A 26,312-nucleotide genomic window follows, 5' to 3' on the forward strand; every position below is an offset into this window, starting at 1 on the left:
GCTAATTTAGAAAGAGTGAAGTAGTATTATTTCAATGTGTTTTATATTCAATTTGCACAACTGTATGCAATCAGTAAATTCAGGACAAAATGAAGTCAAGCCCCAAACCTTGTTCTTTTTTCTTCTCGAAGAACAAAATAGTTGTTTCTACCAAAACAAGTCATGTCCCTACCAAGGAGCATGACACACTCAGATTCAGGTGTAGCAACGCTGCCAGCTTCATGACACAGCACGATGGATTAAGGGCTGAAACACATAACTTTCATTTATGGTTGCCAGTTACTGCACGTGCTGGCTAGTAAATATTTACAAGTGAGACAGACACCTAAAGTTTGAAAACCCTCACAAATGTCCATGGAGAAGATGAGGAAAGCTGATGGCATGCAAAACACATGCATATTACTAAATGAGATAATGGCTGCAGCCAAGAACACCACATATAAATATAAATAGAAAGAAAAAACTCCAGGCTTTCAATGTAACCCCCAACTCCGGTGAACACAACAACAAAACATCCATCATATACCTTCATTCTCCACATCGTCATTCATGAGTCCTCCAAGCCACCTTTTCCATTCTTCATCATCTGCAGTATTGGGATCATACATATCAGGTGTGATATCTGGGGCTCGGAGCTCAGCCTCCAGCTGACCAAGAGGAACATCCTTCAGTGGTCTCTTAGATCGGGTTCGAAAGGCAATGAGGCTGTCTTCCAGAGACTGAAATGTGAAGGAAAGGCACAATGGAGTTACGACGACTCTGCTTTTCTCAGTTTCTCCAGCAGCAGGGTTTTCAGCCCATGCAAAAAAGTCCAACACCAAAATATTAGATTCCTGCCACAAAGAATCATTTACTTCGGTAGTCCAAGAAAGCTAAACTTTCATTACTGTCACTATTAAACAGCTATTGTTTATAAATACATTACTGTTCATTTATCTCATGCCAAACTCTTATCTGCTACCGAGGAAGCAATCTCCACTTGTAATATTTGATTCTTTCATGTATGTTTTACTCTGTTTGCCCTCTTCACTATCTGAAATTGATCTTGAGCAGCAGCACAGGACTGTCTCTTCAGGACTCCTCACTCTTGCACAGCAACACAGATCAGTAATATTTTTCTCATTATTAATATAAAACAGTGGTTCTCTTTACAACCAAGCTTCCTCAGGTGTTAACAGTATACTTGCCTGCAAAACACAACTAAGCTGACAAGATATCTTTCAAAAGGAAAACTATTTTAATTAGTCATGTAAATGTCACAGAAGTACATTTAATAGTCAAAACAATGGCAGTGAGACTTCTGAGCATAAACAGAAAGTGCAGTTACGATACAAGAAACTAAAAGTATACATTACTAACAACACTTTACTAACAGCTACCTCTATTCTCTCACAAAGCTAGGGTCTTACAAACTATGGAGACTCAACTTATTATTTAAAGTTATAAAAAGAGAGCAGAATGAAGTAAAAGTAATAGCAGAGAACACCAGAAAGCTACCTCCTTTCTAACAAATTCTACCCAAACTAAAACCACACTATTTATAGCATCCCCCAAAACACTACCTGGTAAGAATCCATGCATACTGGGCTTGAAGCCAATTCTTCATCCACTGCATGCAGCTTCTCCATGAAAGTGCTGTCTTTGTTTTGCTTTGGTTTAGGAGGTGGTGGAGGTCCCATGGGAACTACTTCAGCACTAATATGTCTAACAACAGGCGTAGTAACCTTCTCCATCTAATTAAAAAGGCCTTTGTGTTAAAAGGTTTTATTTAGAACATAAATTTCCAAGGACAGAATAAGTCTCTTTTTCCGCTTGACCAGAGTCTAGCACAATAGAAATGAGAGAAATCCTTCACAGAAGGAAATGGATTCTTCATATTAAACTCACTTTGATTTTCAGAAAGTGCAAATAAATTTACTATTCAAAAGACTTGCAGGAAAGGAGACCATTTGGAAGATTTGGGTATCAGTCTCAATATTACTAGAGTTGATAAACCTGAATGCTAGTAATTGTGGCACACTCCCAACCCTCCCAAAAACAAACGCATGGTGAGTAGAACATGGAAATATCAATATATTATTGCTCCTTCACTGATTCCAGTGTCAGTGGTCAGTTTTCACCGTCACTGTCTCATTCTTGTCTGCTGATACTCGGCTCTTATCACACTGCACATACTCCTTCCACTGATTTGACAGTGCATACAGTCACCACAAATAACTTTATGCTTTTATCAAAATCAATTTCTCCTCCTAAGCCAAGCACAGAAAGCAATTCTCCTGCACTCCTCTCAAAAATAATGAGAAAAATAATTGTTATCTGAAGAGCCGATGGTTTCCATTGCCAGTGCTTTTTTAGGTACTCGTGTTTATTTTAGACTAAGCTCTTTCTGCAAGGGTTGCACTTCACTGCTTATGCAAGAACCATTGCAGTGGGACCCTAAAGCCACATAACACCTGTAATGTCGCCACAACTTTAAGCAATAATGTATTCTTGCTTTTGCATTAATAATTTAGGAATAATGACTGAAAGTTGTTTCTAAAGAAAGCAAAAACTCTCTTGCAAATTTACCTCACAGAGCATCCCTCCCTCTTCATCAGATGATCGCCTTGTCCTAGATCGTTTTGCTCCCCGAGGAGAAGAAGCGGTGCTCTCTACATCACTTTCCAGCAAGCTCTATAGTGCAAAAGACGCAGAATGTAATCAATCAATCATGCCACAATCAAACACTGCTTCAACTAATATTCCAAAGACTCTTTTTTAGCCAAATGAATAACATAGCATTGAAGAAAGATTACTAGAAGGCCCGGGATGACTTACCAGTTTTCACGTGTTAAAATAAAGAGAGCATTCTACTGCCTCAAACATGCAGACAACTCCATGCTGAACAGAACAAATCGCGTTTACCTCTTCTGCAGTCTCATCCTCATCCTCATCATCAGGCTGGTATTCTTCATCAGATGAATCATCTTCTTCAAGAGGAATGTCCACGAACTGAGGAGGCTGCAACAGAACAGAAGAAAGGTGACAACTTTTTACAGGCGAGATAAAGAGTTACACTCTAATGGTGCACTACCGGATCAAAGATTTCTAACTGAGGAAATATCCTGAAGCTCAGAAAGGAAGGAGACTACTGAAAAAGGCTGACGAAAACAAAGAAATTACTAAAGTAAGACTGGTGCTTTGAAAATGTGCAAGAACGGGCACAAATTATTTAGCATATATATGATGGAAACACTGCTTGAGCAGACACCATCTCAATGACATGTTTCTAGTACTGGAATGGCTATTCACTCCTGCTACACTGCTGAATCCTGCCTACACATAGATAACAAATCTTTTGGAGCAGGCAGCACTCAGGAAAAAAAAAAAGATCCAGGCTGTATTTCCAGGCAGTCCTACAGTGTATAAACCAGTCCCAGGGAGGAACACCTTGCAGCAACAGGCCTAGGCAGTGGCATTCACTATCAGGAATTTCATCCAGGTAGAGGCTGCTGCAGTACCACCATGGGAAGCTGGACCACCCAGCAGAAAAGACACCCTTATGGCATGTCATCACCTCATCATGTTCTGTCTTCCCCTGAAGGCAGCTCTTTTGGGCCCTCTGTGCACCTGCTGCTATGTTAACTGCCTTGTCCTGCCTTGCATACCCTGTTTGCAATGCTCCTGGTCACCAGTACTCCCAATGTGCTAGACATGAGTCTGCTCCACCTCTCCAAAAGATTCCTTGCTCAGCAGGGTGCCTTTAGTATGATCTCTGATTTCCCAGCAGTAGTTCACTTACCTTCACCTCATTTGCCTTCTTAATTGGAGAAATATTCCATGTTGGAATCACCTAAAGATAGCAGAAACAATTTAACTGTCTCTGAAAAGCACAATGTTGCACAGCTTAGATAATCTATTAAATCAAATGAGTACTTGATCTTGAGGCCTTGTTCTCCAAAGTAGCCAAGTAACAACAGACTTCAAACAAAGGCTTTCTAAACTTCCCATGTGATCCCTACAGGCAATAACTTCAGTATAATAGATACTGTCAATTCACTCCATTTTCTAACTCTGACCTGGTTCTATTCTGCTCATCTAAAATGAATTCTTTTTTACATTGTTTTAACTTATTTTTTCATTTTAAGAATGAATCACTTAAAAGCACACTTTACACTTCTTTAGAAGACCCACACTCAAAACCATTCAGGTAGGGGGAGGATACAATAGTAAAAGCAGATGACATACATACCACTCCTTTCTCCACAACTTCCTTCAGTTTGGAACGAGTCATTTTGGGCTCCTGAGAGTTTAAAACAAGACAACAGCAGCCTATTCAGCTATTTTCCTTAACTGCAAACTTTTCCCCAGCAACTCTTTACTACAAGACTTTTCTCTTTTCTTAAATTCATTACCTTTTAGACATGATCAGAGCGACATCAAAAATAGCCCCTCATAATTCTGCTTCATAATTTACACTCATACAGAGACACTACTCACTTCATCCAGGTGGCAAATCTGGTAATGAAACGTAAATTATGGTACTACCTATTCTACCTGTTCTCTCCATATCACATCATGGACCAAGAAGATAGACTGGTGAAGGTATCGTGCATTTGGAAGAACTGAAAAACCAAACCAAAAAAGCTTTTTACTTACAAACAGAGGTATATCTTCTGTCTCACTGATGGCTGCTTTCATCATAGCAACAACATGCTCATTTGTGATCACTTCCTACAGGAACACACAAAAAAGTATCCCTTACATTCTGTTTGTTAAAAAGAAACAGACTTAAAGTTAAAATAAACTAGTTGGAAACATGATGGAGAAATATTCAGTGTATAATATACTTTGTAATTATGTTATAATAAAAAAGATTGTTCAGTCACCGGACAAGAAAATATAAAGTAAGCAGTGATAAAAACATTTGCACTACATTCTCTGTGAATGCTTCACAGAATAAATTTCCAGCAGAAGGAAAGAAAATAGTCGAAACAAAAGCCCACACCAGTTTCCCTTCCCTTGTGTCACATAATCAGTAAAATGTGATGATCCCAGCCATGTGGGAAATGCTGCTATGAAGCTACAATAGAAAACTTAAATCCTTAAGCACTCACAGGCTTCCAAAAAAGGGTCTAATTATCTAGAGAAAGTATGTAATAATCTACTCTTTGAAACATGTGCTAGATCATTTCAGAAAACATTGTATATATTTAAAAGAAATAGGGGAAGCCAGAAGAGACCCAGTATCCGTGACTACATTTTATGAATGCCACCATAAGGTTCCAGGGAAGGTAAGCAACTGTGAGATATTTACAGACCTTCCAAAGTGCCACGTGACAGAGAAAGGCATTAATTCATGGCACTTGCACAAAATCAGCTGGTGAATCTTCCCAAAAGAATCATGGCAGTCTCCAGTTTGTTTGCCACAGGGATGGCAAAAAGGAAAAATATCTGAGATCACCTGGATTAGACTAGCTGCCTGGGAGGGGTGGGAAGCACAATTTTTGATCCTGTGGGAAAATACATATATTGCTCTCCAGACCCTGCTCATGGGATAAAATGAAATCTACACCTAATATAGGTGTAGAATTAGTGTCACTACACAGCTGTGACAGCACAGATATTCTTTTTGCAGTTCCTTTCTAACTGGAAGTTGTGTGATGGACTAAAAGGTTGGTTGGGGTCATTAACTAAGAGCAATACACTTCTGTCAGCACCACTAGAATTCCATAAGGACTTAATCATGAAACAGTTCACTCAAAACAAGAAACAGTGAGTTCACAGTCTACATCTCCTCACCTGGAACCAGAAGTACACGTTTTACTTCAATTACTCCTGCTACTGCTATTACAGTACGGTAAAACAGACCCATTTGCTATTGTAAATAAATGGTCGTCAGGGATCAATACCTACTAACAAAGCCAGGTCCAGGTAACTTATACATATGCCACATGATTATCTCTTTATAGCTTTTTATAGGAGAGATTAGGAGATGTGTGCCTACCCAGTCTTCCTTGTTCATGAAATCAAGTGCAACGATTAGTACTATACTCAAGTCTAGACTGCACTTTCTTAAAAAGCTGGGCACTTCTCCATTCCCTGTCATAGCCCCACCGCACTCACATGCAGGATGTTTCGCACATTGACAACTGTCAGGTTATGCTGTTTAGCTCCATCTTCTAAGGTGCGATCAAGAGTATCATCTAGCTTGATGTCACAAGACAAAGATCCCTCCTCTTCCTGACTTTTCCCTTCTCTTTTCCGTTTGGTTGCCTTCCTCCTCCTCTTCCTTCTCTCAATATCCTCTCCATCTTGCTCCTCTGAAAATTAACAAAAATGGAATCTAAAAATTCAGATACTTTACATCCAGCACATTCTGACAGTATAAGTTTAAAAAAAAAAAAAAAAAAAGCCAGAATTCTGCAAATACTGAAGTGGCAGCAGCTTTCCAACAGCTGATAAGGAGATCACCCAAATGGAAATGGCCATAAGAAGTAGAAAGTCTTCTGAATGATGGGTTCAAATTCTGCAGGACTCAAGTGAGTCACATTAGTCAAGCAAATAAAGGTTATGTATTTGCCATGTCTACTAGCTGCTTTTACAGAATGGTCTCAGCAGCCTTTTTATGCCTTTTCCAGAAGGAAGTGTTTTAAGTATGCCATCAAGATTAAAACAGTTGCAAAACTCCAGGCACCATACAGGAAGAGCAGATTAGTTTCCAGGACTTAAAGTGTTTCCCACGTGGCACTTTTTTCCTGACTCGGGGAAATAAAAGAATCATAGCCTCCTCTGAAGGAAAGCAGTATTTTTAGTAAGTGAAAATTGCAGAGATCAGCTCCAGCAAGTTTCACTTGGATATCTGTAGTTTATTTAGCCACTGATTTACAGAGCACAGGATGGAAACTTCAAAAAACGTTGCACCTAAACAGCCCCTGCTGTGGTGTACACAATTCCAGAATTCTGCATCTACTGTATCAAGTCACAGGTCTGCTCCTTGCACAAAGCTTACCCAATGGAATAAACAGTCCCAAATCCTCATTTTCCTCATCAGTCCACTGGGGCCACTCACCAGCTCTGGTGTTCTTCAGTGGCTTCATCACAGTAGGATTTCTAACAGCCAGCTGCAAAGAACTTCTCACTGGAGACTCCTGCATTGCAGATTGGTTTTCCGTCAGATACGGGTCTCTCTGCACATTCACTTCCACCTCTGTACACAGCTTAGGTGTTTTCCCTGTAAACAGTATACACTAAATTGTAGTCAGATATGCCATATGGACACAGCTGAGCAAGGTTAAGAGGCTGCTGCAATTACAAAAGCTTATCGTGACCCATTCAAATCTGTTAAATCAACTCCACAAGTCTAACCTAGCCTGTAAAAGTAATCCAGATACACTGAACACTGCAGCAGCAGTCCCATCCCGCTGGAAACAAATCCAGGCGAAGAGATCCCCACCTCCAGCTATTTCAGTCTTGCTCCCTCCACTATCATTTTTGCACAGCTATGCTCAAAACTGTTCCTGTCAAATGATCCAACGGCAAAAAACCCGATGATTTGTTTAAAACATGGTTGTACTCCTTGTTGTATAAATGCAACTGCAACAACAGAAATCAACAGCTAGGGGCAGGCACTCCTTCACCCAGGCAGGTTATTCACAGCTGGAACAGCACAGCTGACTGCAACCTTAGGATGCAGTTTCACAGCCACCTTGGGCCAATTTAAAACCACACTACTGCTGGCAGGGCTGGCTACATACCCTTCCCGCTCTTATTCTGCACAGTCCTAGAAAACAACTGTGAACTGACCCCTGTTTCACTCCCCTTTCTCCTGACACAAAATCAGCTTTCAGTCAAATCAGTGAGCTAATCAATCACAGCAGCACAAGAACCAGAGACAACACTTTTCACAAGGAAACAAGGAAGCACTGTCCCTTTTCGCTGCAGCCTGTAGTTAGATGGGCTTACAACGATTACTAAAAAACAGCTGCAGCCTGGAGTTTCATGAACACCTTGAGCCAGTATGAAAACACCCTGTCACCCAACAAAACCAGCTCCCCGACCCTGCAGCAGTTGCTGCTCTGGCACAGGTATTTGTGTAGCTGCACAGAAAATCAGATCAGGGAGTTGATCCAGATAGAGAGGAAAAAACACCACCACCCCCATGCTTCCCACACACCCCCACTTTTTTTGCCAGGTCAATTCTGCAATCTCGTTCAGCTCAGAGACAAAGATGTATGCCAGGAAAAGAGAAAGAGAATAGGATGGGCAATTTGGGGAAAGAGGGCACAACCACTTATTTCAGTAGACTTAAAAACAACCGGAAATATAAAATGAGCATCACTTTGATTGTGAAGTCAAGTCTCCCTCACTAGCTCACACATCACACTTTCACTGAGTGAACCTCAGAGCAAGCAAAGTTCACCTGGGCTTTTTAAACAAACTTCCAAAATACGTATGTTCCACAACAAATTTGTAACTTGATACTAACACAAGTTCTACTTGCATTGGCTCTTGTAAAGGATCACAGTAGAGCCCCACACAAGTGTCCCTACAGACTACTTTTTCGAAAGCTTGAAAGAATTATCTTCTGAGAATGAAAGCAAATGCAGAGAAAAAACTCTGAAAAGCAGTATTTTTTGAACCAGCACCTTGCACTTTTGCCAGTCTCACAACTCATTAGCCAAACATTTGTTTTTAAAAAAATAAACACAAGGTGACTGTTTCAAATCAAAGCCTGGATTTACAAAGACTTGTCTAAAGACTAGGTGAAAGTAACATATCTTGCACCACATAAAACTTGCAAAATATGTCTACGAAAGCTACTGTTAGGACTGATGACTATTACAGTGCATAAAAGATTAAACACAGGGGCAAGACCAGAAAAATGCATGCAAGTTTGCAAAACTGGGTATTTTAGGTTGGAAATTTGAAAAAAAGCAACTTCTAAAGCACTTTAGCATTCGGAAGCGCTACAGGCCAGTGGCTTAAGTTCTCCATCAGTTTCCTAATGTTTTAAGGGAGGAAACCCCCCCAAATTTGAAAATGGGAAGCTTGCTAACTTGTAACACTTCAGAGAAAAAAAAAACAAAAACAAACACCACAAAAACTAAGCACCCGAAGGAGAACCTTTATGTAAACAGGCCCATGAAGCCCTCCCTTAGCTGAGCCCGGCGATGAGCAGAGCTCACAGGGCCGAGGCCGGACCAGCAGCAGGCAGGAGCCAAGGTGGCAGCCGGCGTCCGGAGAACCACCGAACGCCCCGTAACACCCCCCGCGGCGGGCAGCACACGCATTTACCTTCCGCCACCGCTTCGGGACTCGCGACGCCCTCGGGGACGTGGGCGGCAGCACAGGCCTCCTTCGCGCCCGGCGCTTCCTGACCGGAGCCCTGGGTCGCCCTGGCCGGGGGCCTCTTCCCGCCCTTCAGCGAGCCCTCCCCGGGCCCCCTCCACACCCCCGGGCCGGAGTACGGCCCGCCGGCTCGGGCTGCCGGCGCGAGTTTGGCGGAAGACCCGCCATCGGCGGCGCCCGCCGCGGAGGAGCCGCCGGCGCCGGGCAGCTCCGCGTCCTCCTCGGCGCCGCCACGCTCTCGCGGGCCCTGCGGCCCCGCCACCGCCGCTCTCCTCTTCTTGCAGGGCAGCATCTTCAGCGAGAGCGACATCCCGGCGCGCACCTGGAAGACAGGAAAGCGGCTGGCCGCGGGACACCGCCGCCCGGGCCCGGGCTCCGCCACCCCGTCCCGCTCGCCCCGCAGGAAGCGGAAGGGCCGCGGGACCCACCCACCGCGCAGGCACCGCCCCCCACGTTGGCCGGGCGCGGGGACGAGGCGCCGCCATGTTGGTGGCGAGGGGGCCGCCAGCCCCGCCGTGACGACGCGGGGCGGCGAGCGCGGCCAGCGCGCCCGCCGCCATCTTTGCTGGGCGACACCGCTGGGCGACACCGCCGGGCGCCGCGCCCGCTGCTTAGCTCCAGGCGCGCCTGCCTCGCCTCGCCTCCCCCCGCCTCCTCGGAGGGTCTTCCCCTGGGGGAGGGAGGGCCTGCTCGGTACTGCTGCCCGCGCTCCGCGGCGGAGCCCACCGGCCCCGGTGCCGTCCCCTTACGGCGGGAGCGGCGTCACCGGCCCCGCGAGCCCACGCACACGCTCCGCTGCCACCCGGCTCCTCGCCCGGGAGGCGCGGCCGGAGCGCCAACACTTGCCGAGTCACGGCCGGGCGGCCGCGGGGCGGGGCCGGCCTCCGGCTGGCGCGGGAGGGGCGGACCGGGCCGCCGGGCGGGGCCTGCGCCGCATCGGGACCAGTCGGCAGCTCCTGCATCCCGGGCTGCGAGCATCCTCCGGGCGGGGTCCGGCACACCGCGGCGCCGCCGCACCGGGCTCCGCACCCAGGCTGCCCCGGCCTAAGCTGGGCCATGGCGGAGATCACCAGTGTCCACCCCGGCTTCGGTGAGTGCGGCCGGGCCGCGCCGAGGGCCCTTTCCTCCGCCCCGGGAGTGCCTGGGCGAGGCCCCGCGCGGCGCCCTCCGCCCCCAAGGCCGGGCCATCGGCCCCACTCGCCGCGCGGGCCGGTCGTCCTTCCCCTATCCCCCGCCCCGGCGGCAGCTAACATCCACCGCTCGCCGCCGGCAGCTGGGGCGGTGCCAGCGATCGCCCCCCGAAGCCGCCGCCGGAGGGAGGGGGGTGTGTGGGGAGGGTGGGCCGCGGCCCGGCCGGGCTGTCGCCCGCGGAGCCCGGGCCCGCGAGGAGCAGGTGTGCGGCCGGGCCGGGCGGCCCCCCGCCGCATGACGTGATGTCTGTGCCGGGCCGCGCCGCACCCCGGCCTTTGTTCGCGCCTCCCCGGGGGCCGGGGCGGCTGCGGCACCGACGGCCCGATAAGGCGGGGCCTGCCAAGGCGGGCCGTCAGTCGGGAGAGGGGATCGGCTGGGGCCACCGAGCCGGGGGGGTTGGGGGCAGCTCGGGCCTCCGGGCCAGGGGGGGGGGGGGGGGGGGGGGTCAGGCAGTCCTCCGGGCCCGGTGGCAGGGCGGGGGGCAAAGCCGGGCCGGGCCGGAGCAGTGGCCGGGCCCGGGTGGAGGCGACGGAAGAGCTGCAAACCCTGCTAAATCATGGGAGGAGAAGCGGCCCCGAGCCGTGCCGGTGTGGCTGCGGTCCAGCCCGGGCACCGACATAGCATGGCTCCCTGGGTCACCGGTAAAATAATTCTCCTGAGTTGGTCCTCGCTAATATTTAAGATGCTTTTTTTTCTGTAGTCCAGTGCGTGACAAGGGCTGGTACCGCAGCATTGGGTGTCTGTGGCGGTTGGTTGGGTTTCTCCAGTCCTGAAGATTCAAACTGCTGCCTCCTTCCGTCCTCCCGCAATTGACTGACCTTCCCCTCAGGCTCCGTAGTTGAAGCACGGTTACTACAGTTCCTTTAAATTCTGAAGCATTTAGTAATAATTCTGCATACTGTATCATTTATTTAACGTACGACGTATCTACTTACCTTTTACGTTCTCTGTTTCCTGGAATCCAAGAGCCACAGGCTGTCATGATTTAACCGTTGGCCGCCATTAGGGTATAATTAGCAAACATCAGTTTTAAAAGGAAGTTTTCAACGATTTTTCATTAATGGAAAAATAATTCCATATCCCAAAAAGTTGTTTTTGTTTCAGTTAAATCTTAGCATCACATCAGAACAAAGATCTCTTCCAGAAAAAATGGATAAAAAAGAGTAGTTCTGCTCTTTTTGAGCAAGGAGGCAGGTGCCATTTAAAATGGACATTGTGCATAGCAAAGTGCTTTGAAAGTTGCGAAAACTTAACTAAAATTGTTTTTAGTGAGCTTTACATCAGTGTAGTTTTCAACTGTAAGGAATTATGGAGACAGGACTAATGAATGTATGGAATGATTACATAAGTAAGAGTCTTCAGCCAGGAAAAGAGGGGTGTCACAAGCAGCACAGAGTAAGGACCGATTGCTCCCTTTTTCTTCTAATACAAGAACAGGCATCAAATGAAATGAGGTGGGGCAGGCTCAAACTAAAAGCCCTTGTTTTCTCATGCAACATAACTAAGTGGAGCTCTTTGCCACAGAACATTATGGGAGCCAAATTTAAGAGTTAAGATAATTCGATGGAAGAAAAATTACAAAGACTTATTTGGTGCTTTCTAGTGTGACTGCTGGTATGTATCGGTATATGGCTGAGTTGTATTCAAATTGGCCGTTAAAGACCACTTGCCTCATTTCAAAGAGGGAACATTAAATAACAAAATAAAGTTGAGTTTTTTGGGATGTTTTATTAATATTGTGAATTCTTCTTGCTTTAGTTAATTCAATCCAAGGCTATACTTGCAGTGGGGCCTGAGACAGATTTGTCTGTGAAGTCAGTCACCATTGCAAAAGACTTCCGGTTTCAGTCTGGGAAGGCTTCTGTCTAACCAGAAGTGTTTTGCTATTTTTGTAAAAAGGAGACATATTCTCTTGAAAAATCACAGTTTTCCCTGAGCCTATCAGATATTCAGATTATAGTCTGGCAGTCTTCTTGCCTGTTAACCTCAATAAATAGTAATGTGGAAAGAACAGAGAAAATACAAAATCAAGGTGCTCTCTATAGCTTCAGGTATGAGGTTGGAAGATTATTTTCTCCTGTTTATGGTACAGAATGACAATAGGAAAATCAGACAAGCTTACCTTTTTTTACTAGCTGTTCCATGTAGCTGTGCCCGTGATTGTCATGACAATGATTTTGGTTTTCCCTTTTACTATGGAAGCAGTGTGTACAAATTGTAAAAAAAAGAGACACAGGGCTAGAGGGCTTTTCTGTTTGCTTGCTTCTAAAAAAAAAATTTTAAAAAAATTGCTTTAATGATTAAACTAGTAATACAATAGTAAGTTATAAGAGCCTGGCTCTACATTCTCTATAACCTCCCATCAAGAAATTGAAGACGGCAAAAAGATCTCTCCCTTTTCCTTCCCTTTTAAGACTGAACAAACCCTGCTCTTTTGGTCTCGCCTCGTCTTCCATCTGCTCTCCATTCTCCACCACTCCAACTTTTTAATCATCTTGGTGGCCCTTGACTGGAATTGCTTGAGGATGTCAATATAATGTACTGGGGAGCTCAACACTACTGAATGGTTTCATTCCGTGTCTTGGCAATACTTCTCCAAAGTCAACTGTTACAAATAGAAAAAAACGAACATGGTTGCTAAAAATGAATGTGGTGCTTTCTTATTCTGGCTTGTCATTACTGAAGAACATAGTTGACATAAGCTCTAGAAAATATCAAATAATCCCTAAATCCAAATACAGGATTTTCTGTCCATTGCTTTTGGACATTGGATTTCCACATGAAATTTTGTGTATACCGTTGGCCCTCTATTTGCCGTAAGGGGCCAAGAAAAACAATCAACCATTTCAGGCCAAATTGATTTTTTTTTTTTTTTTAATTGTTAATAAAGGATAACTCCAGATCCAATGTTACGGCCATATTTATTACTCCCTTCCTGTTGATAAAATAGATTTGTGTAATGTTTCTGAACAGGGCATTAAAAAAAAAAAAAAAGAAAGAATGCTTCCTGCAAATCAAGAAACCGTATTCCTGTGGAGATGCTGGTAATGCGGGAGCTTAATTTGGCAAGATAAGGCAATCAACCATTTGAAATTCTTAGCACGTGAAACATAGGTCAAGCATGCCTTAGGAGTGTAAAATGTTTCCCACGTGGGAAAATATAAATTAGAGGAAGTGTTTTTTTATTCTGGGGAAGCTTTGATACCAAGATCATTGAATTAAGAACAACAGAATAGTACCATATAGCTCTCCATCCACATGTGTTTGGCCCCGTGGGGGCACGGCCACTGCAAAGGCACAAGCTCATTCCTGACTGCCTTGTCTTCTCTGCAGATGTCTCTCCAGTTGTTGCAGGCCTCATTGGTGCTACTGTCCTTGTGGTTTCTGTCTCAGTAACAGTTTTTGTGTGGACATGCTGTCACCAGCAAGCAGAAAAGAAGCACAAAACCCCACCATATAAATTCATTCACATGTTGAAAGGCATCAGCATCTATCCGGAGACCTTGAGTAACAAGAAGAAAATTAACCGAATCCGGAGAGACAAGAATGGCACTCCTAAGGAGACTGGAAGGGGAAACCTCTTGGTGGATGCTGCTGAATCTGGCTTAATAGGCTCTGAGAAGGCTCCAGATGGGCCAAATGCAGCCCCCCATGTCAACCAGCTCCCAATAAAAGTAGATTATGGAGATGAACTAAGTCCAGATCAAAGCCTCACTCCAGGAGGAAGTAAAACCTCCTCCCCATCTTCTCCAGGGGATGATGTCATGCTGGGTGAACTGACTTTCTTAGTGGACTACAACTTCCCTAAAAAAGCGCTGGTAGTTACCATTCAGGAGGCTCATGGGCTGCCAGTGATGGATGAGCACACTCAGAGCTCTGACCCTTATATCAAGATGACAATTCTTCCAGATAAAAGGCATCGAGTGAAGACTCGTGTACTTCGCAAGACACTAGACCCAGTTTTTGATGAAACCTTCACCTTCTATGGGATCCCATATAGCCAGCTCCAGGATTTGGTGCTTCACTTCCTCGTGTTGAGCTTCGATCGCTTTTCTCGAGATGATGTTATTGGAGAGGTCATGGTGCCCCTTGCAGGGGTGGATCCAAGCACTGGAAAGGTTCAGCTGACCAGGGAGATCCTCAAAAGGAACATACAAGTAAGTCACTTCATGTAGTGTGACACAAGACTCCTTGCATTGTATTTGATCCCACTTCTTTTGATCCGGGAGCCTCCGTGGTGTAATAAGCAGGAATACTGCAAATCCTTAGCCATGAAACCCATTTTTCCACACGTATGTATTATTGGTATTATATGGCTGTGCTCTTTTAGTCAGGCGGTTCTCTGCTGTGTGGTTATGGCAATTTGACAAGGCATGGTCACTATTTAGGCATAGAAATGATGTATGTTATAACTGATGATGCCAAGAAAAAAGGCAAAGTCCCCATCTCCAAGGAAGAGAGCTGGTGCGATAACGGGACATTCATCTGCAAAGACAAATCTCTCAGAGAGGGAGGTTTGTCTGGTCTGACCATTTCAGACACCTATACTTGTAATTATCTACATCTGAATTGTTACTGTAACCTGTAAGTAAGTGGGAATACATCAACATAGTCAGTGGAGTCTAATGTGATTCCTCTCGTCCTGGAGCAGATGTCAAAATCAGCTCAAATTAATCCCACCCTAGATGACACTATTTTTTTCCTCACTTGAGAGCAAAGTGTGTTTAAGATGGTTTTGTCAAATGTAGACATCTAACATTTAGGTGAAATGAACCCTACTCTTAGTGCCTAGTGCTGTAAAACTAGGAAGATGAGAAATCCATACAAGCTATTAAGGCTTACATTGGGGAAGATGGCTTCTGTCCTCAGAAAATACACTATGCTCAGGTAGGAGGATGAGGTGGTACTTAAGATTTTTATTTTCTTGCTTAGTTTATTTTTGCTACCCATCCTCCAGATTCAACAGAAAAAGGCATTTGAGCTCACTTATTGCCTTAATGTATTGGAAGTTGTTGCTGGGCTGTGTAAAATACTTCATTACATCCTAGAGTTGCAGTATTTTACTTGAAAAGTTTTTTCTACTATATGAGGCATTTAACTTCTTTTTTTTTTTTTTTAGTTATTTAAAGGAGACTATGTCAATGACCCAAAACAAACCAAAAGAATCCCAGCAAAGTTCTGGTAATTACTTCGCTTTTCTTAGGCTCTTGGGATGCTTTACATTATAGTAAAACAAGTGGCTGGTTTAGGTTCTTTTAATAGTATTTTTTTCAGTGCATTGACCTTATCTCTTAGAAGTAATAGATTAAAAATAGAAGAAAAAGTCACGCTAAATAAAACCAGATTTAATCAAGGATGCAAATTATTTAACATTTATTAGTAATAAAAAATAGATTTACCTTGGTGTCAGCTGTGCATTTTTGAAAATCTGCATAGTTCCACAGTGTCAAAACAGCTGTTACTGAACAAAGTTTTCCAATGTCAGGAAGTTTCAAAATCTGGAGTACAGAATTGCATTTAAAACCCAGTAAATTATTGCACTGATACAAGCCAGCAAAGATTTAGATCCCATCCTAATGAACATTCCCAATAATATCTAACAGACAATCTAAGAATGCAAATTACTTTGAAATAACTGCATTAAATTACTTCAGACCAAAAGAACCCCCAAAATTCTAACAGCATATACACACATGCCCCCAGTACACCAGAATACAACAGCCAGAGAGAGTATCCAAGGAGCCAAAGTTCTGAACATTTCCCTTCTGGGGCTGGGAGCTTGCTCATATATTTACTCTCCTCCCAAAATTTTGCATGAGCAGCAATAGCCTTCATTCCTTGCATTTGGAAAACTTGTCTTAAACACACAGGAAGTGGTCAAATAAAAAGAAACCACCAAAATGATAATGAACATTTTTCCATGTGTAAGTTTACATGCACAATTTTTTCCCCACTAAGCTGAATAACAGCAGTTGAAAGAACAGCTTCACCTCTTGGGTGATCTCCAGAGCATTTAGTGTGACATTTACCGTAGTGCTTCACTGGTTTGAAATGAGAAAAATTCCTTCATTTGGGGACACCCCACCCCCCACCCCCTTTGCTCTGCCGGGTTGACAGTACCAGACACTGATTGGGGCAGGAGGAGGGCAAGATACTAAGAGTCAAGAGAGGCAAGGTACTTCAGCAGGCAGCTATTGGAGTTATTGCAGTAGCTCTCCTATCAGTGCGTTACTGACACCACACAATTTCATACCCACTGCTAATACTGTTTGCCTTGATAGTAAATAATCTTAATCTAAATTAGTGCCATCTCAATGAAAGTTAATGAATGCCATCTGGAAACTAAAACTAATTATCTTAATATTATGTTACTCTTTCAAAGGATATACAGCAAGTTTAACTGAGTAGATCTGTTTCTTTTATCTTCATCCTGTACCTTTGCAGACTAAATGGATGGTGAAACTGTCAAAGCATACCTAAAGAACTTGAAGTGCTTAGCCATCGAAGCTCCACCAAAAGTCAATGAAACTTAAGCTCCTAAAACCCACAGATGCCTCTAGTAGCAGACCTCAAAAGGCAGCCATGTCTGCTGTTCTCTCAGAAGGTGCCCACCAGGTTTGCACTCATGGAAACACAGCATTCAAGGGGAGAGGCCTGTCGTGGTTTAACCCCAGCCAGCAACTAAGCACCACGCAGCCGCTCACTCACTCTCCCCCCACCCAGTGGGATGGGGGAGAAAATCGGGAAAAAGAAGCAAAACCCATGGGTTGAGATAAGAACGGCTTAATAGAACAGAAAAGAAGAAACTAATAATGATAACACTAATAAAATGACAACAGCAATAATGAAAGGATTGGAATGTACAAATGATGCGCAGTGCAATTGCTCACCACCCACCGACCAGCATCCCACTAGTCCCTGAGCGGCGATTCCCCGCCCCCACTTCCCAGTTCCTATACTAGATGGGACGTCACATGGTATGGAATACCCTGTTGGCCAGTTTGGGTCAGGTGCCCTGGCTGTGTCCTGTGCCAACTTCTTGTGCCCCTCCAGCTTTCTCGCTGGCTGGGCATGAGAAGCTGAAAAATCCTTGACATTAGTCTAAACACTACTGAGCAACAACTGAAAACATCAGTGTTATCAACATTCTTCACATACTGAACTCAAAACATAGCACTGTACCAGCTACTAGGAAGACAGTTAACTCTATCCCAGCTGAAACTAGGACAAGGCCGTAGTGCTGCTTACTGTGCTCAACAGGTGTGGGGTGAACAGCACAGGATGATTTACCTTATGTCACTCGCTCCTTCTCCCAGAGGCTCCATCTGCCTGAGGCACTTAACATGGCCTGCATCTAATTTTCCAACTTTTTAGGCATTTGGCACAGGGAAAGGAAATTCTGGTGATCTCCAACATTTGTCCCTTGTATAAGACCATCTTGTCTTAGCAAGTTTTTTCTGTTTCTTTTTCACAGAAATGCATTAGCAGAGGGGAACTGCAAGTCTCCTTGTCTTACCAGCCTGTGGCGCAGAGAATGACTGTTGTGGTGCTGAAAGCCAGACATTTGCCAAAGATGGATATCACTGGCCTCTCAGGTAGAAGCTATTTTCTTCAGCTCTCTAAACGTGTAGGAAAAAACCTCCAAGATCACGTTCAGACCTTTCCACCTGTTTCATCTGAAGATTTTCTTTGTTTGCAGACTTTTCCTCAAACTCTTTCTAAGGGCGATGGATCACTACGAGTGATCCATCGCTCACCAACAGATGGTTACACAAACAAGACCAAATCCTTCCTACTGTGAGGCCAACAGTTGCATCTTTCTGGCATCACCTGGTTTGTTTATGAAGACAGTATTTTCCAAATTCAGCAGGTCTCCCTGTTGCTTTTGGCCAGACTGTGTAGGCTCTGTGCCTCCGTGCTGCTGTCACTCATCATTGCCCTTAGCATTTTTTCCATGGCACGACCGCTGCTTGCTGTGTCTACCTCAAACCCTGCCCCTAGAAGAGGAGGGTAAAAGAGAGCAAGCATAAAAAAGAGGAGTGATAGACTCAGAATAGAGAGGAGTAAATTCATATGACATTAGAAACAATTCTGTTTTTTTTTTCTTTTTTGTTGTTCTGCTATTTGAAGAGAAGAGCAGCTGTTCTGGATTTCCTGTTTTGCAGTCACAGATTCTCAGACTCCTGAATCCCCTTAGCAAAGTTCCCTTCAGGATTATGGGAAAAGGGTTGGAATCAACTTGAGATTCAATAATAGCCTGACTGATAGCAAATTTAGTCCCTTTTTTGCAGCTTTCTCCTGTACAGCTCAAAGAATGCAGTCTAGGCTTAATTCTCTATTGTAGGCCTTAAATTTTACTCTTTCTTTAAAAAAAAACAAACCAGCTTTCCACATGTGATCTCCAACTACAGGATAAATTTTTCAGCAACTGTTCTTCTACCTGCTGAATCTTGCAAGGCTAACGTCGTTTCTTTATATGATCTTTATATTATGCATAAACTCATCATTTCAGCTGGATAAAGAAACAGGGAAAATTAGCCAGTGTCAGCTGGGCAAGTGACTTCCAGCTTCAAAACTTGTGTTAGGTGTAAAAAAAAAAAAAAAAGGTCTGTGTGCCTGGTATCTTAATTTTAATCCTAAATAAGCATCTGCATAAAGAGCAAGCTGACTAATAAAATAACAAAGTGAGGCTGATGGAAAAATGAAGGCTTTGGTTTAAAGTTTCTTCTTTTTCAGTACCTTCCACTGTAAATGTTTTCCACCTGCAAATTATTAAAACCGTCTTGACACTTTGCTGGGCTATTTCCTGAGACGGGGTAAAAATATTTGTTATAGATGACAGTGAAAAGTGAAAATTTTGGCCATTCAGGCATTCACCTCACCAAAAAGCTACCCGTTTGGTATTTCTAGGATTAATTACTGCAATTTACATGTGACTTGCTTCCCCCCAGTCCCCATGCAATGTTGAAACTCATAAAGAACTTGTGTTGCTAACATCAGCTGGTTGCTTTGCAATGAGAAAATACGCAAACAATGCCCCCCTCCTGTGGGAGCTGGAGTGAGTAGCCTAGATTCATACCATTTACTTGAGATGACTCAAGTTCAGCAAGCTAAGTCCTGTCCATTACTTCCAGGAGCATTACTGGGCTGTGTTATTAGTTTATTTCCCTCTCTTCTCCAGCAGATCCGTACGTTAAGGTGAACGTTTATTATGGAAGAAAGCGCATAGCAAAAAAGAAGACTCACGTGAAGAAGTGCACTTTGAATCCTGTCTTCAACGAGTCCTTCATTTACGATATCCCTGTCGATCTCCTTCCTGACATCAGCATTGAATTTCTAGTTATTGATTTCGACCGTACCACGAAAAATGAAGTGGTGGGACGGCTGATTTTGGGAGCGCACAGCATCACTGCAGGTGGTGTGGAACACTGGCGAGAGGTGTGTGAGAATCCTAGAAAGCCAGTTGCCAAATGGCACAGCCTGAGCGAATACTAGCAGAGGTTGCGGCAGCGACAGCCGACTTGTAGAACAGACTTAAACCGTGTTTTAGCTGTAGAACTAAACTTTCATAAGAAGCAGCAGCTGATTGGTTCTCTAGTGATGTGATTTTGCAGGGCACTAAAATTCTAAAGAGCATTAAATGGAAAAAAGAAAAGATACCACAAATATATATAACAGTGTAATCACGCTATTGCATGCCTATTACAAACTGAAATTAGTATAACTACCAATATCAAGTTGCAGATTTTAATACAATTATCTGTCACTATGGAAGTTGTGTTTGTGCCGAACTGTCTTTGCTGGTATTCACCAAGATTGGCCTGTCTTTATTAGGCTTCTCCCAAAGTTCTGAATTCTGCTGTTTAACCTCTAGTTTCTTGTTAGTTTGCCTGCCCATTGGTTCTTGCAGTTCTGTTCTTTGCTGGTTTGGGAGTACCAACTGCATTTCCATATAAAGGTGGTTTAGAATTCTGCACTAGCGCAAAACGAAAATACAGGGGAAAAATGGCACTTTCCTTCAGAGAAGAAATAATTGAGTTGTCAGGTACTGAAATACTTGCCGTTGTGATGTACTACTTGTGGAGCTATAAGGTCACAACATCAAAGATCTACATCTAAAATTCAAACACCAACAAACTGATCACATTGTTTTGCCACATGGAAGTTAGCACAGGCATGATCTCACAGACTGTCAGAATTGGGGAAACTCCGCTCTATTTCATTTTATTTAACCTTGTCTGTGCATGAAGGGCCCAAGAAAAAAAACAAAAACTGATGTGTCATTGATGGGTAAGGAAACTCTTGCTGATTCTTTTAAACGTTAAATGTGAAATTCTACATGACTGATAAGTTCTGTTATAATGGCATAACATACCCGAGATAGGAAAATATCTTGGGGGAAGAGGTTTTAAGTGAAAAAATTACAAAGCTTACCTTCATTCATACTTGAGTCAATTTGCATTGTATATGATCTTGTAGTTACCTAAGAGCCAGCTTTCAAAAAAGGAGTAAACATAGGGCAAAGCCTGTCACTACAAAATGTGTCAGACTCTTCAAGAAGTTAATTTTCAGAGTTTCAAGGCAGCTTGAGTTAGTTCTTAAATTGTGAATGACTTCTGAGACTTAGGATATGCCCTACCATCAGCTCTGAAGTGTAAAAATGTTACTTGACAAGTGTGACCTGTAGCACTTCAGGCTATTAACCCTGAATAGTCAGCAGTTTTGAACAGAAGTTCATAGAGTAAAGTTCCACAAATATAAGTTTGGAAGTAGCTGCATTAGATCTCATGGTAAACACACTAGCCTATGAACTGGTTTTGTACAAGACAGCACCATCCTGGCAAGTAACTCGATTTGGCTTCTTATTGCATTCAAGCCAGGAAGGGATGATAATTGGCAGCAAATAATTGATTGTAACCATTGTTGGTAAACTCAGCGGAAATAGTTATAACAGGCTGTAGAAATTAAAATTATTTCTGAACTCTCCAATGGAAATATGAAGCACAAGTGAGCTTGCAAAGAGGCACGTAGAAGACCACAAATTTTCAGTAAACGTTTAGTTGCTTCCAGGCAGCCAGTCTGTTCTGTGCCCTGTGGAATGTAAATAATGTATTATAATTAAAAAATTTTAAGATCATTTAACTACTTACAGGACTTGACTACTGAATTTTAGAGCCCTGTTGGAAAAATGATCCTTTCCACCTTCATACTAATGAGAACAGAATAATTGAGCAAGTCTTACTCAGTTTCCTCTCCAGCCACCATGTAAAGGAACAGCTGATGGGAGGGCTCTTCGTGCAAACAGTCAGCACTTTGTTAGTTGGCAATACTTTTGCATCTCTTCCTAAGAAATTATTTTTGGAAAGCTGAATTTTCTCACTCATAGCTAGTTACTCATTGAAACTTCCTTCCAGGCAGAATGTCTTTTTAGCAACAGAAGTTGCATTGAAGCTGAAGCTCTCGATTTCTCGGCCTTGCATGGCAGACAGAAGTGTGGACTTCGTTTGTGCTTTATCAATCCTGATTACGAGGATTTCTGCCTGATGTTAATAGTAGATTTTGTCTTAAATGCTTTCTAGTTCATGCTCTATTAGTGGCTCACAGCCACAAATGAGAGAACGAGTTCTCCCTTGAAAATTGGTGTAGATCTATTTCAATCCTAGTTTTTGCACTAAGCAATTGCGTTGCTGAAGTTTAGCAACTGTCATGACTTTTCCTCGGAACATGCTTTCCAACACCGCTCCAAACATCCGAATAGGACATACTAACAACAACAACAAAGTTCCCTTTTTTCCCTTCGGTGTGAAAAGCATGCTTAAGCCTAGATGATCTCCTTAAGATTCCTTTAGTTGAAAAGGAAAGGTGAACTTCTTGTCAAGGAAACATGCTCAGGGTAAATAGACTTAGGCTATCGGGCAGATAGGAGTAGCTCCAACACTCTTCTGGAATAATAGGAAACTGAAGATGTGCAGATATATATTTTTTAAAACGTAAAATAGACAGTAAGTGACAGCGGACTCACTGTAGAATCTCCCAGGTGTGGTTATTCTTTACCTTGTGTCTTCTATTGTAAAATTAACTTGGACAACTTTGTGTGAAAAAAAAAAGAAAAAAAAGGCAAAAAACCTAACTCAACATGTGTGAAACTGCATAATGCTATAAGCTAATCTACATTATGTAATGCTATCTTGTATGTTGAATTTGTTAACGCACATTGAGCGTGCAAATAAAAATTAAATCACTTTAGCTGCTGACTGTGCCATGTTTGACCGTAGGCAACACGTACATGACTATACAGAATACTTTAAGAATTTGTTGCTAAAAACATGCATTTCTGCTGTGACAATTCACAGGAAAAGCACACACAAAATAAATCTCAAAGAAATAATGGAACATAAAAGAATCCTGGCAAATTAAGCATAACGCTAGTACTTAAGCATTAGCACATACAAAAACTCTGTCATCTACACAGCATTATAATTTGATATCATTTGGTATGAATGAATATTGATTAGCTAAGTTGAATCTAAGTGAAAAAATATGTTAGATGGGCAGAAAAAGAAGCAATTTGACTCTAACACTTGTAATTTAGAGGCATTCCTGGATTCCTAGTGAAAACTGAATTCTCTGGAAACACTGTTGTCCGTCTCATTCTGTGCAAGATGCAGCAGTCTCTCCTAAAGTACAGTGATCTGGCTTCTATGACTTGTTTTTCTGCAGCTCCCCATCAGCACTACACAGAACAATATTGCTAGGCACAAAGCCATGTCTTTAGAAAATGCCAGATAGTACAGAGCAGTGAGCTGTGTTGCCCCAGCAACACAGACTACAGCAAGCACTTTAATGCCGTACTTCACTCTTTTTGATAGCTTCCCATGTAGCAAAGGGCCAATCTCCAGAGGTGTTATAGGTGTCTCAATACTTAAAAGGAGCGTCAGGTCTCATCTTCAAGAACCTGACAGTTTCAGCCCAGGCTTTGCAAAAAGATTGCCTAATGTCCCAGAAAAAGGAATGTTGCCAGTGCTGCAGCTCTTCAGACACAGTTCTGCACCAGAGGCAAGGCTATCACAAGCTTCCCCGCCTTTCACACAGAGTGTAAAGTGCGATCTTTGGAGTAGCTTGCATACCTTCTCTAACACAAATACACCACGGTTAACACTAAAACCTGACTCTCTCCAACTTTACTCCAGGAGAAAGATGAAAAGGATCAAACTGCAACAGATGCCATTCCCATCACCAGGTTCACCAGTGACATTCTTGGCTGTTTCAGTAATCCTGAAGGAGTGACTGAAGTACTCAAGAAGTTTAATTAGTTTGACCTGACTCCTGCTCTGGTGATTCAGTTCCACCATGTCGCTCAACAGTGACAGTCAGACAAGGTGCTGAACACACAAAAATATCAGAAGCCACTGAGATTATGCAGGTAGTGATCCACATGACTTGTGCATACATTCAAATTCAATGCCCAATGACTCAAGGCATGGTGGTTTATTTAACACCTATGCTTACCATTAATTACATTGCTCTCTGCACTGCAACTGATCACAGTGTTTAACTGCTTTCAGTTATTTATCATGGTAATAACCGCAGTTATTAGAGCAGTTAGCTAAAACTGCTCAGCCAAAGCGCACAGTCTCCAATTTCTACTTATTGTGCAAGATGTGAAAGAAAATCTCTCTTCATCCTTCTCTGCTTGGCTTCTGCATTTAATACTGCATGCCTTTAACAAACGTCCTGTTTCAGGTTCTTACACTATTCAGCTTAAACAGAAACAAAAGAATTTGCATAAGAAAAAGGAAAAAAAGCAAACAGAATGGGTTTGACAAACCATGAAGAGAAATGGTTTTGTGGAGAGCATGGAAGCTCAGCTCTCGCTCTCTTCCCACCTTCCTTGGGTCCAGATGCTGGTGCCATTTAAACCAGCAGGACTTTGCACTGCTTTCAGCACAATTGGGTGTCTCCTCCTCCAACAGCTTCCGCCTCACCTAATTCCCCGTAGGAGCAAGTTGTGTTGCCACGGCAATGTGATTCACTTTTGATGGAAGACGCTGGGTCAGGGCTCTTTCGGTATTTCATTTGAGCAGGCGGAGTCAGAAATAGTTCTGTCTCTTTTCCTAGCCCCAAATATGCAGGAATGCGCTGAGGCAAGAAGCCGCCATCAGACCGGTCCCTCTGAAGGGCTTCAGAGCACCAGTATTTCACCCTCATTGAAATGCAACAACTGGATCTTGAGCATTCAATGAGCCATTCCAACACGTCAGACAGATCACAGGGCCCCAGTGTTAACACCTTTATTATCGGAACTTGAAAAGTCTTCTCCAATAACTATTTAAAGCCAAGCTAGTCCCTCTCAGAGCCTATAGCACCAGAAAGCCACCATGCCTGCACACCGCAGGTCTGTAACGTAGCACCTGCCTGGATGTCTGCAAGTGCTGTGTCTGAACTTCTGGTTTCAATTCTGTGCTACAGAAAGTACACAATTCTTGGGGAGATACTTTCTCTATTGGACCAAATGGGAAACAGGACAGGACAAGAAAAACATACCAAGAAATAAGTAGAACATAAGGAAGAGGCAGAAAAGGCAATGCCAAGAGCAAAAAAAACCCCAAAATAAAACCCCAACCCCCCAAAAAACCAAAACAACCCTCCCCTTTACATCTACAATATTGCACAACAGTTCTACCCTTCTTCCCAACATGGAAGGGCCCGTATAGACAATCTTTAGACTCTACATCAACACAGAACCTGTTGCATCACATTCATCAGTATATTAATTCATCTGGTCCTGAAATTAGTCATCTCAATGACCCAATAGCCACCTAGGCACATCCCATTATCACTGAAGAAAAGCAGCCAGCTGTTGGGAAAAAAAAAGTATTAGCAGTGTACCCAAAATAAATGAGAGCATGGGGAGCATGTTACAGCTCCCCACACTCCCAAAGAAAGGAAGCTGTAGGGAGGCACAGGAATGCTGAGCACATTTGGTCTGAGAAGGGTAAGGTATGTTCTAAGTCACAACATACTCAGGACACATTAATTTCAGCTGGGACAGGGGAAGGGCTGGACCCATCTGCACCCAGAAAATAATAAAAAACACAGGCAAAATTATTTGGGGAACATACAGTTTACATAACCTTGACTTTTTAAAAATTCAAACAAGCAATGTAACTGCATTGTTCTCCGCAGAGAACATCTCTATTTCCAAATAACTCCAACACTGTGGTCACACAATGACTCTAGAGGAAAACTGTTCCACCTTTTCTTATCCTGTCTTCAAAGTGCACTCTCTTATTTGTAATACAGAAGAGGAAAAGAAAAAGCCAAAAAGCAAACGATAAAAAAATTAAAGCAAATTCATCCAAGTGTTCCTTGAGATCTCACGGCACTATTGGTTTTACTTGTTCATGCATATTAGTGAGACCATGTTTATGCATCGGCTTATCCTTAGGGCATGTAATAAGCTTTGTATTTTTTCCATCATCCTAAGGTAATGTTTCCCAATACTGAATTTTAGTAATGTTTTCAGACGAGTTTTTTCTGTATTTCTAGGGTTTATTTCTTTGTATAGCATTCAAATTACATGCAGGATTTAAAGCTGATTATTAGTAAAGAAAGCATTTGTCAGAATTAACCTTTCCATCCCAGTTAGTGATGATTAGTTCTTCCACTGCGGGCCATCTAGTGGCTTAGCTGTTAGAGCGCAAATTCAAGTCAGATGCTTTTTGTGCATCTTCTGTCAATTTAATGCACAGACTCACTGGAACAAATTACCTCAGCCTATGCCAAGTGAA

The 26,312-nt window shown here is 43.3% G+C and overlaps 2 protein-coding genes and 1 long non-coding RNA gene across 11 annotated transcripts in view; 1 reads left to right on the top strand and 2 right to left on the bottom strand.

Moving 5' to 3' along the window:
* LOC115346308 (GON-4-like protein) overlaps positions 1-10,132 on the bottom strand; it is a 32,544-nt gene extending 22,412 nt beyond the window's left edge. For 3 of the 7 annotated variants that reach the window (XR_005933236.1, XM_041126276.1, XM_030026207.1), the window contains exons 1-10: positions 9,277-9,652; positions 6,992-7,213; positions 6,106-6,302; positions 4,639-4,713; positions 4,232-4,282; positions 3,782-3,832; positions 2,905-3,000; positions 2,569-2,673; positions 1,563-1,733; positions 527-719 (exon numbers count right to left, since the gene is read on the bottom strand). Coding sequence is in view for 6 of the 7 variants with exons in the window: in XM_041126276.1 (XP_040982210.1) it covers positions 527-719; positions 1,563-1,733; positions 2,569-2,673; positions 2,905-3,000; positions 3,782-3,832; positions 4,232-4,282; positions 4,639-4,713; positions 6,106-6,302; positions 6,992-7,213; positions 9,277-9,640 (1,525 nt within the window). In the remaining variant the exon portion in view is untranslated. The other 4 variants (XM_030026206.2, XM_030026203.2, XM_030026204.2 and 1 more) reach the window with 4 other exon arrangements.
* On the top strand, positions 9,833-22,767 carry SYT11 (synaptotagmin 11). Of its 3 annotated transcripts, none has more exons than XM_030026228.2 (4): positions 9,833-10,420; positions 13,855-14,678; positions 17,996-18,116; positions 19,703-22,767. In XM_030026228.2, the coding sequence occupies exons 1-4, from the start codon at positions 10,387-10,389 to the stop codon at positions 20,014-20,016; spliced, it is 1,293 nt and encodes a 430-aa protein (XP_029882088.1). In that variant the 5' UTR covers positions 9,833-10,386; the 3' UTR covers positions 20,017-22,767. The 3 variants fall into 3 exon arrangements, with proteins under 3 accessions (XP_029882088.1, XP_029882089.1, XP_029882087.1); XM_030026229.2 differs by having other exon boundaries at positions 9,834-10,420; positions 19,706-22,767; XM_030026227.2 differs by having other exon boundaries at positions 9,836-10,420; positions 17,996-18,119; positions 19,706-22,767.
* Positions 14,690-17,998, bottom strand: LOC121233553. Its single transcript, XR_005933237.1, has 3 exons — positions 17,812-17,998; positions 15,921-16,019; positions 14,690-14,901 (listed from the first exon to the last, which is right to left on the bottom strand). It is a non-coding gene; the product is annotated as an uncharacterized LOC121233553 (long non-coding RNA).
* Positions 22,768-26,312: the final 3,545 nt, after the last annotated feature.

The sequence above is a fragment of the Aquila chrysaetos genome, chromosome 9 (assembly GCF_900496995.4).
Source record: "Aquila chrysaetos chrysaetos chromosome 9, bAquChr1.4, whole genome shotgun sequence".
In the NCBI taxonomy this organism is placed as follows: Eukaryota; Metazoa; Chordata; class Aves; order Accipitriformes; family Accipitridae; genus Aquila; species Aquila chrysaetos.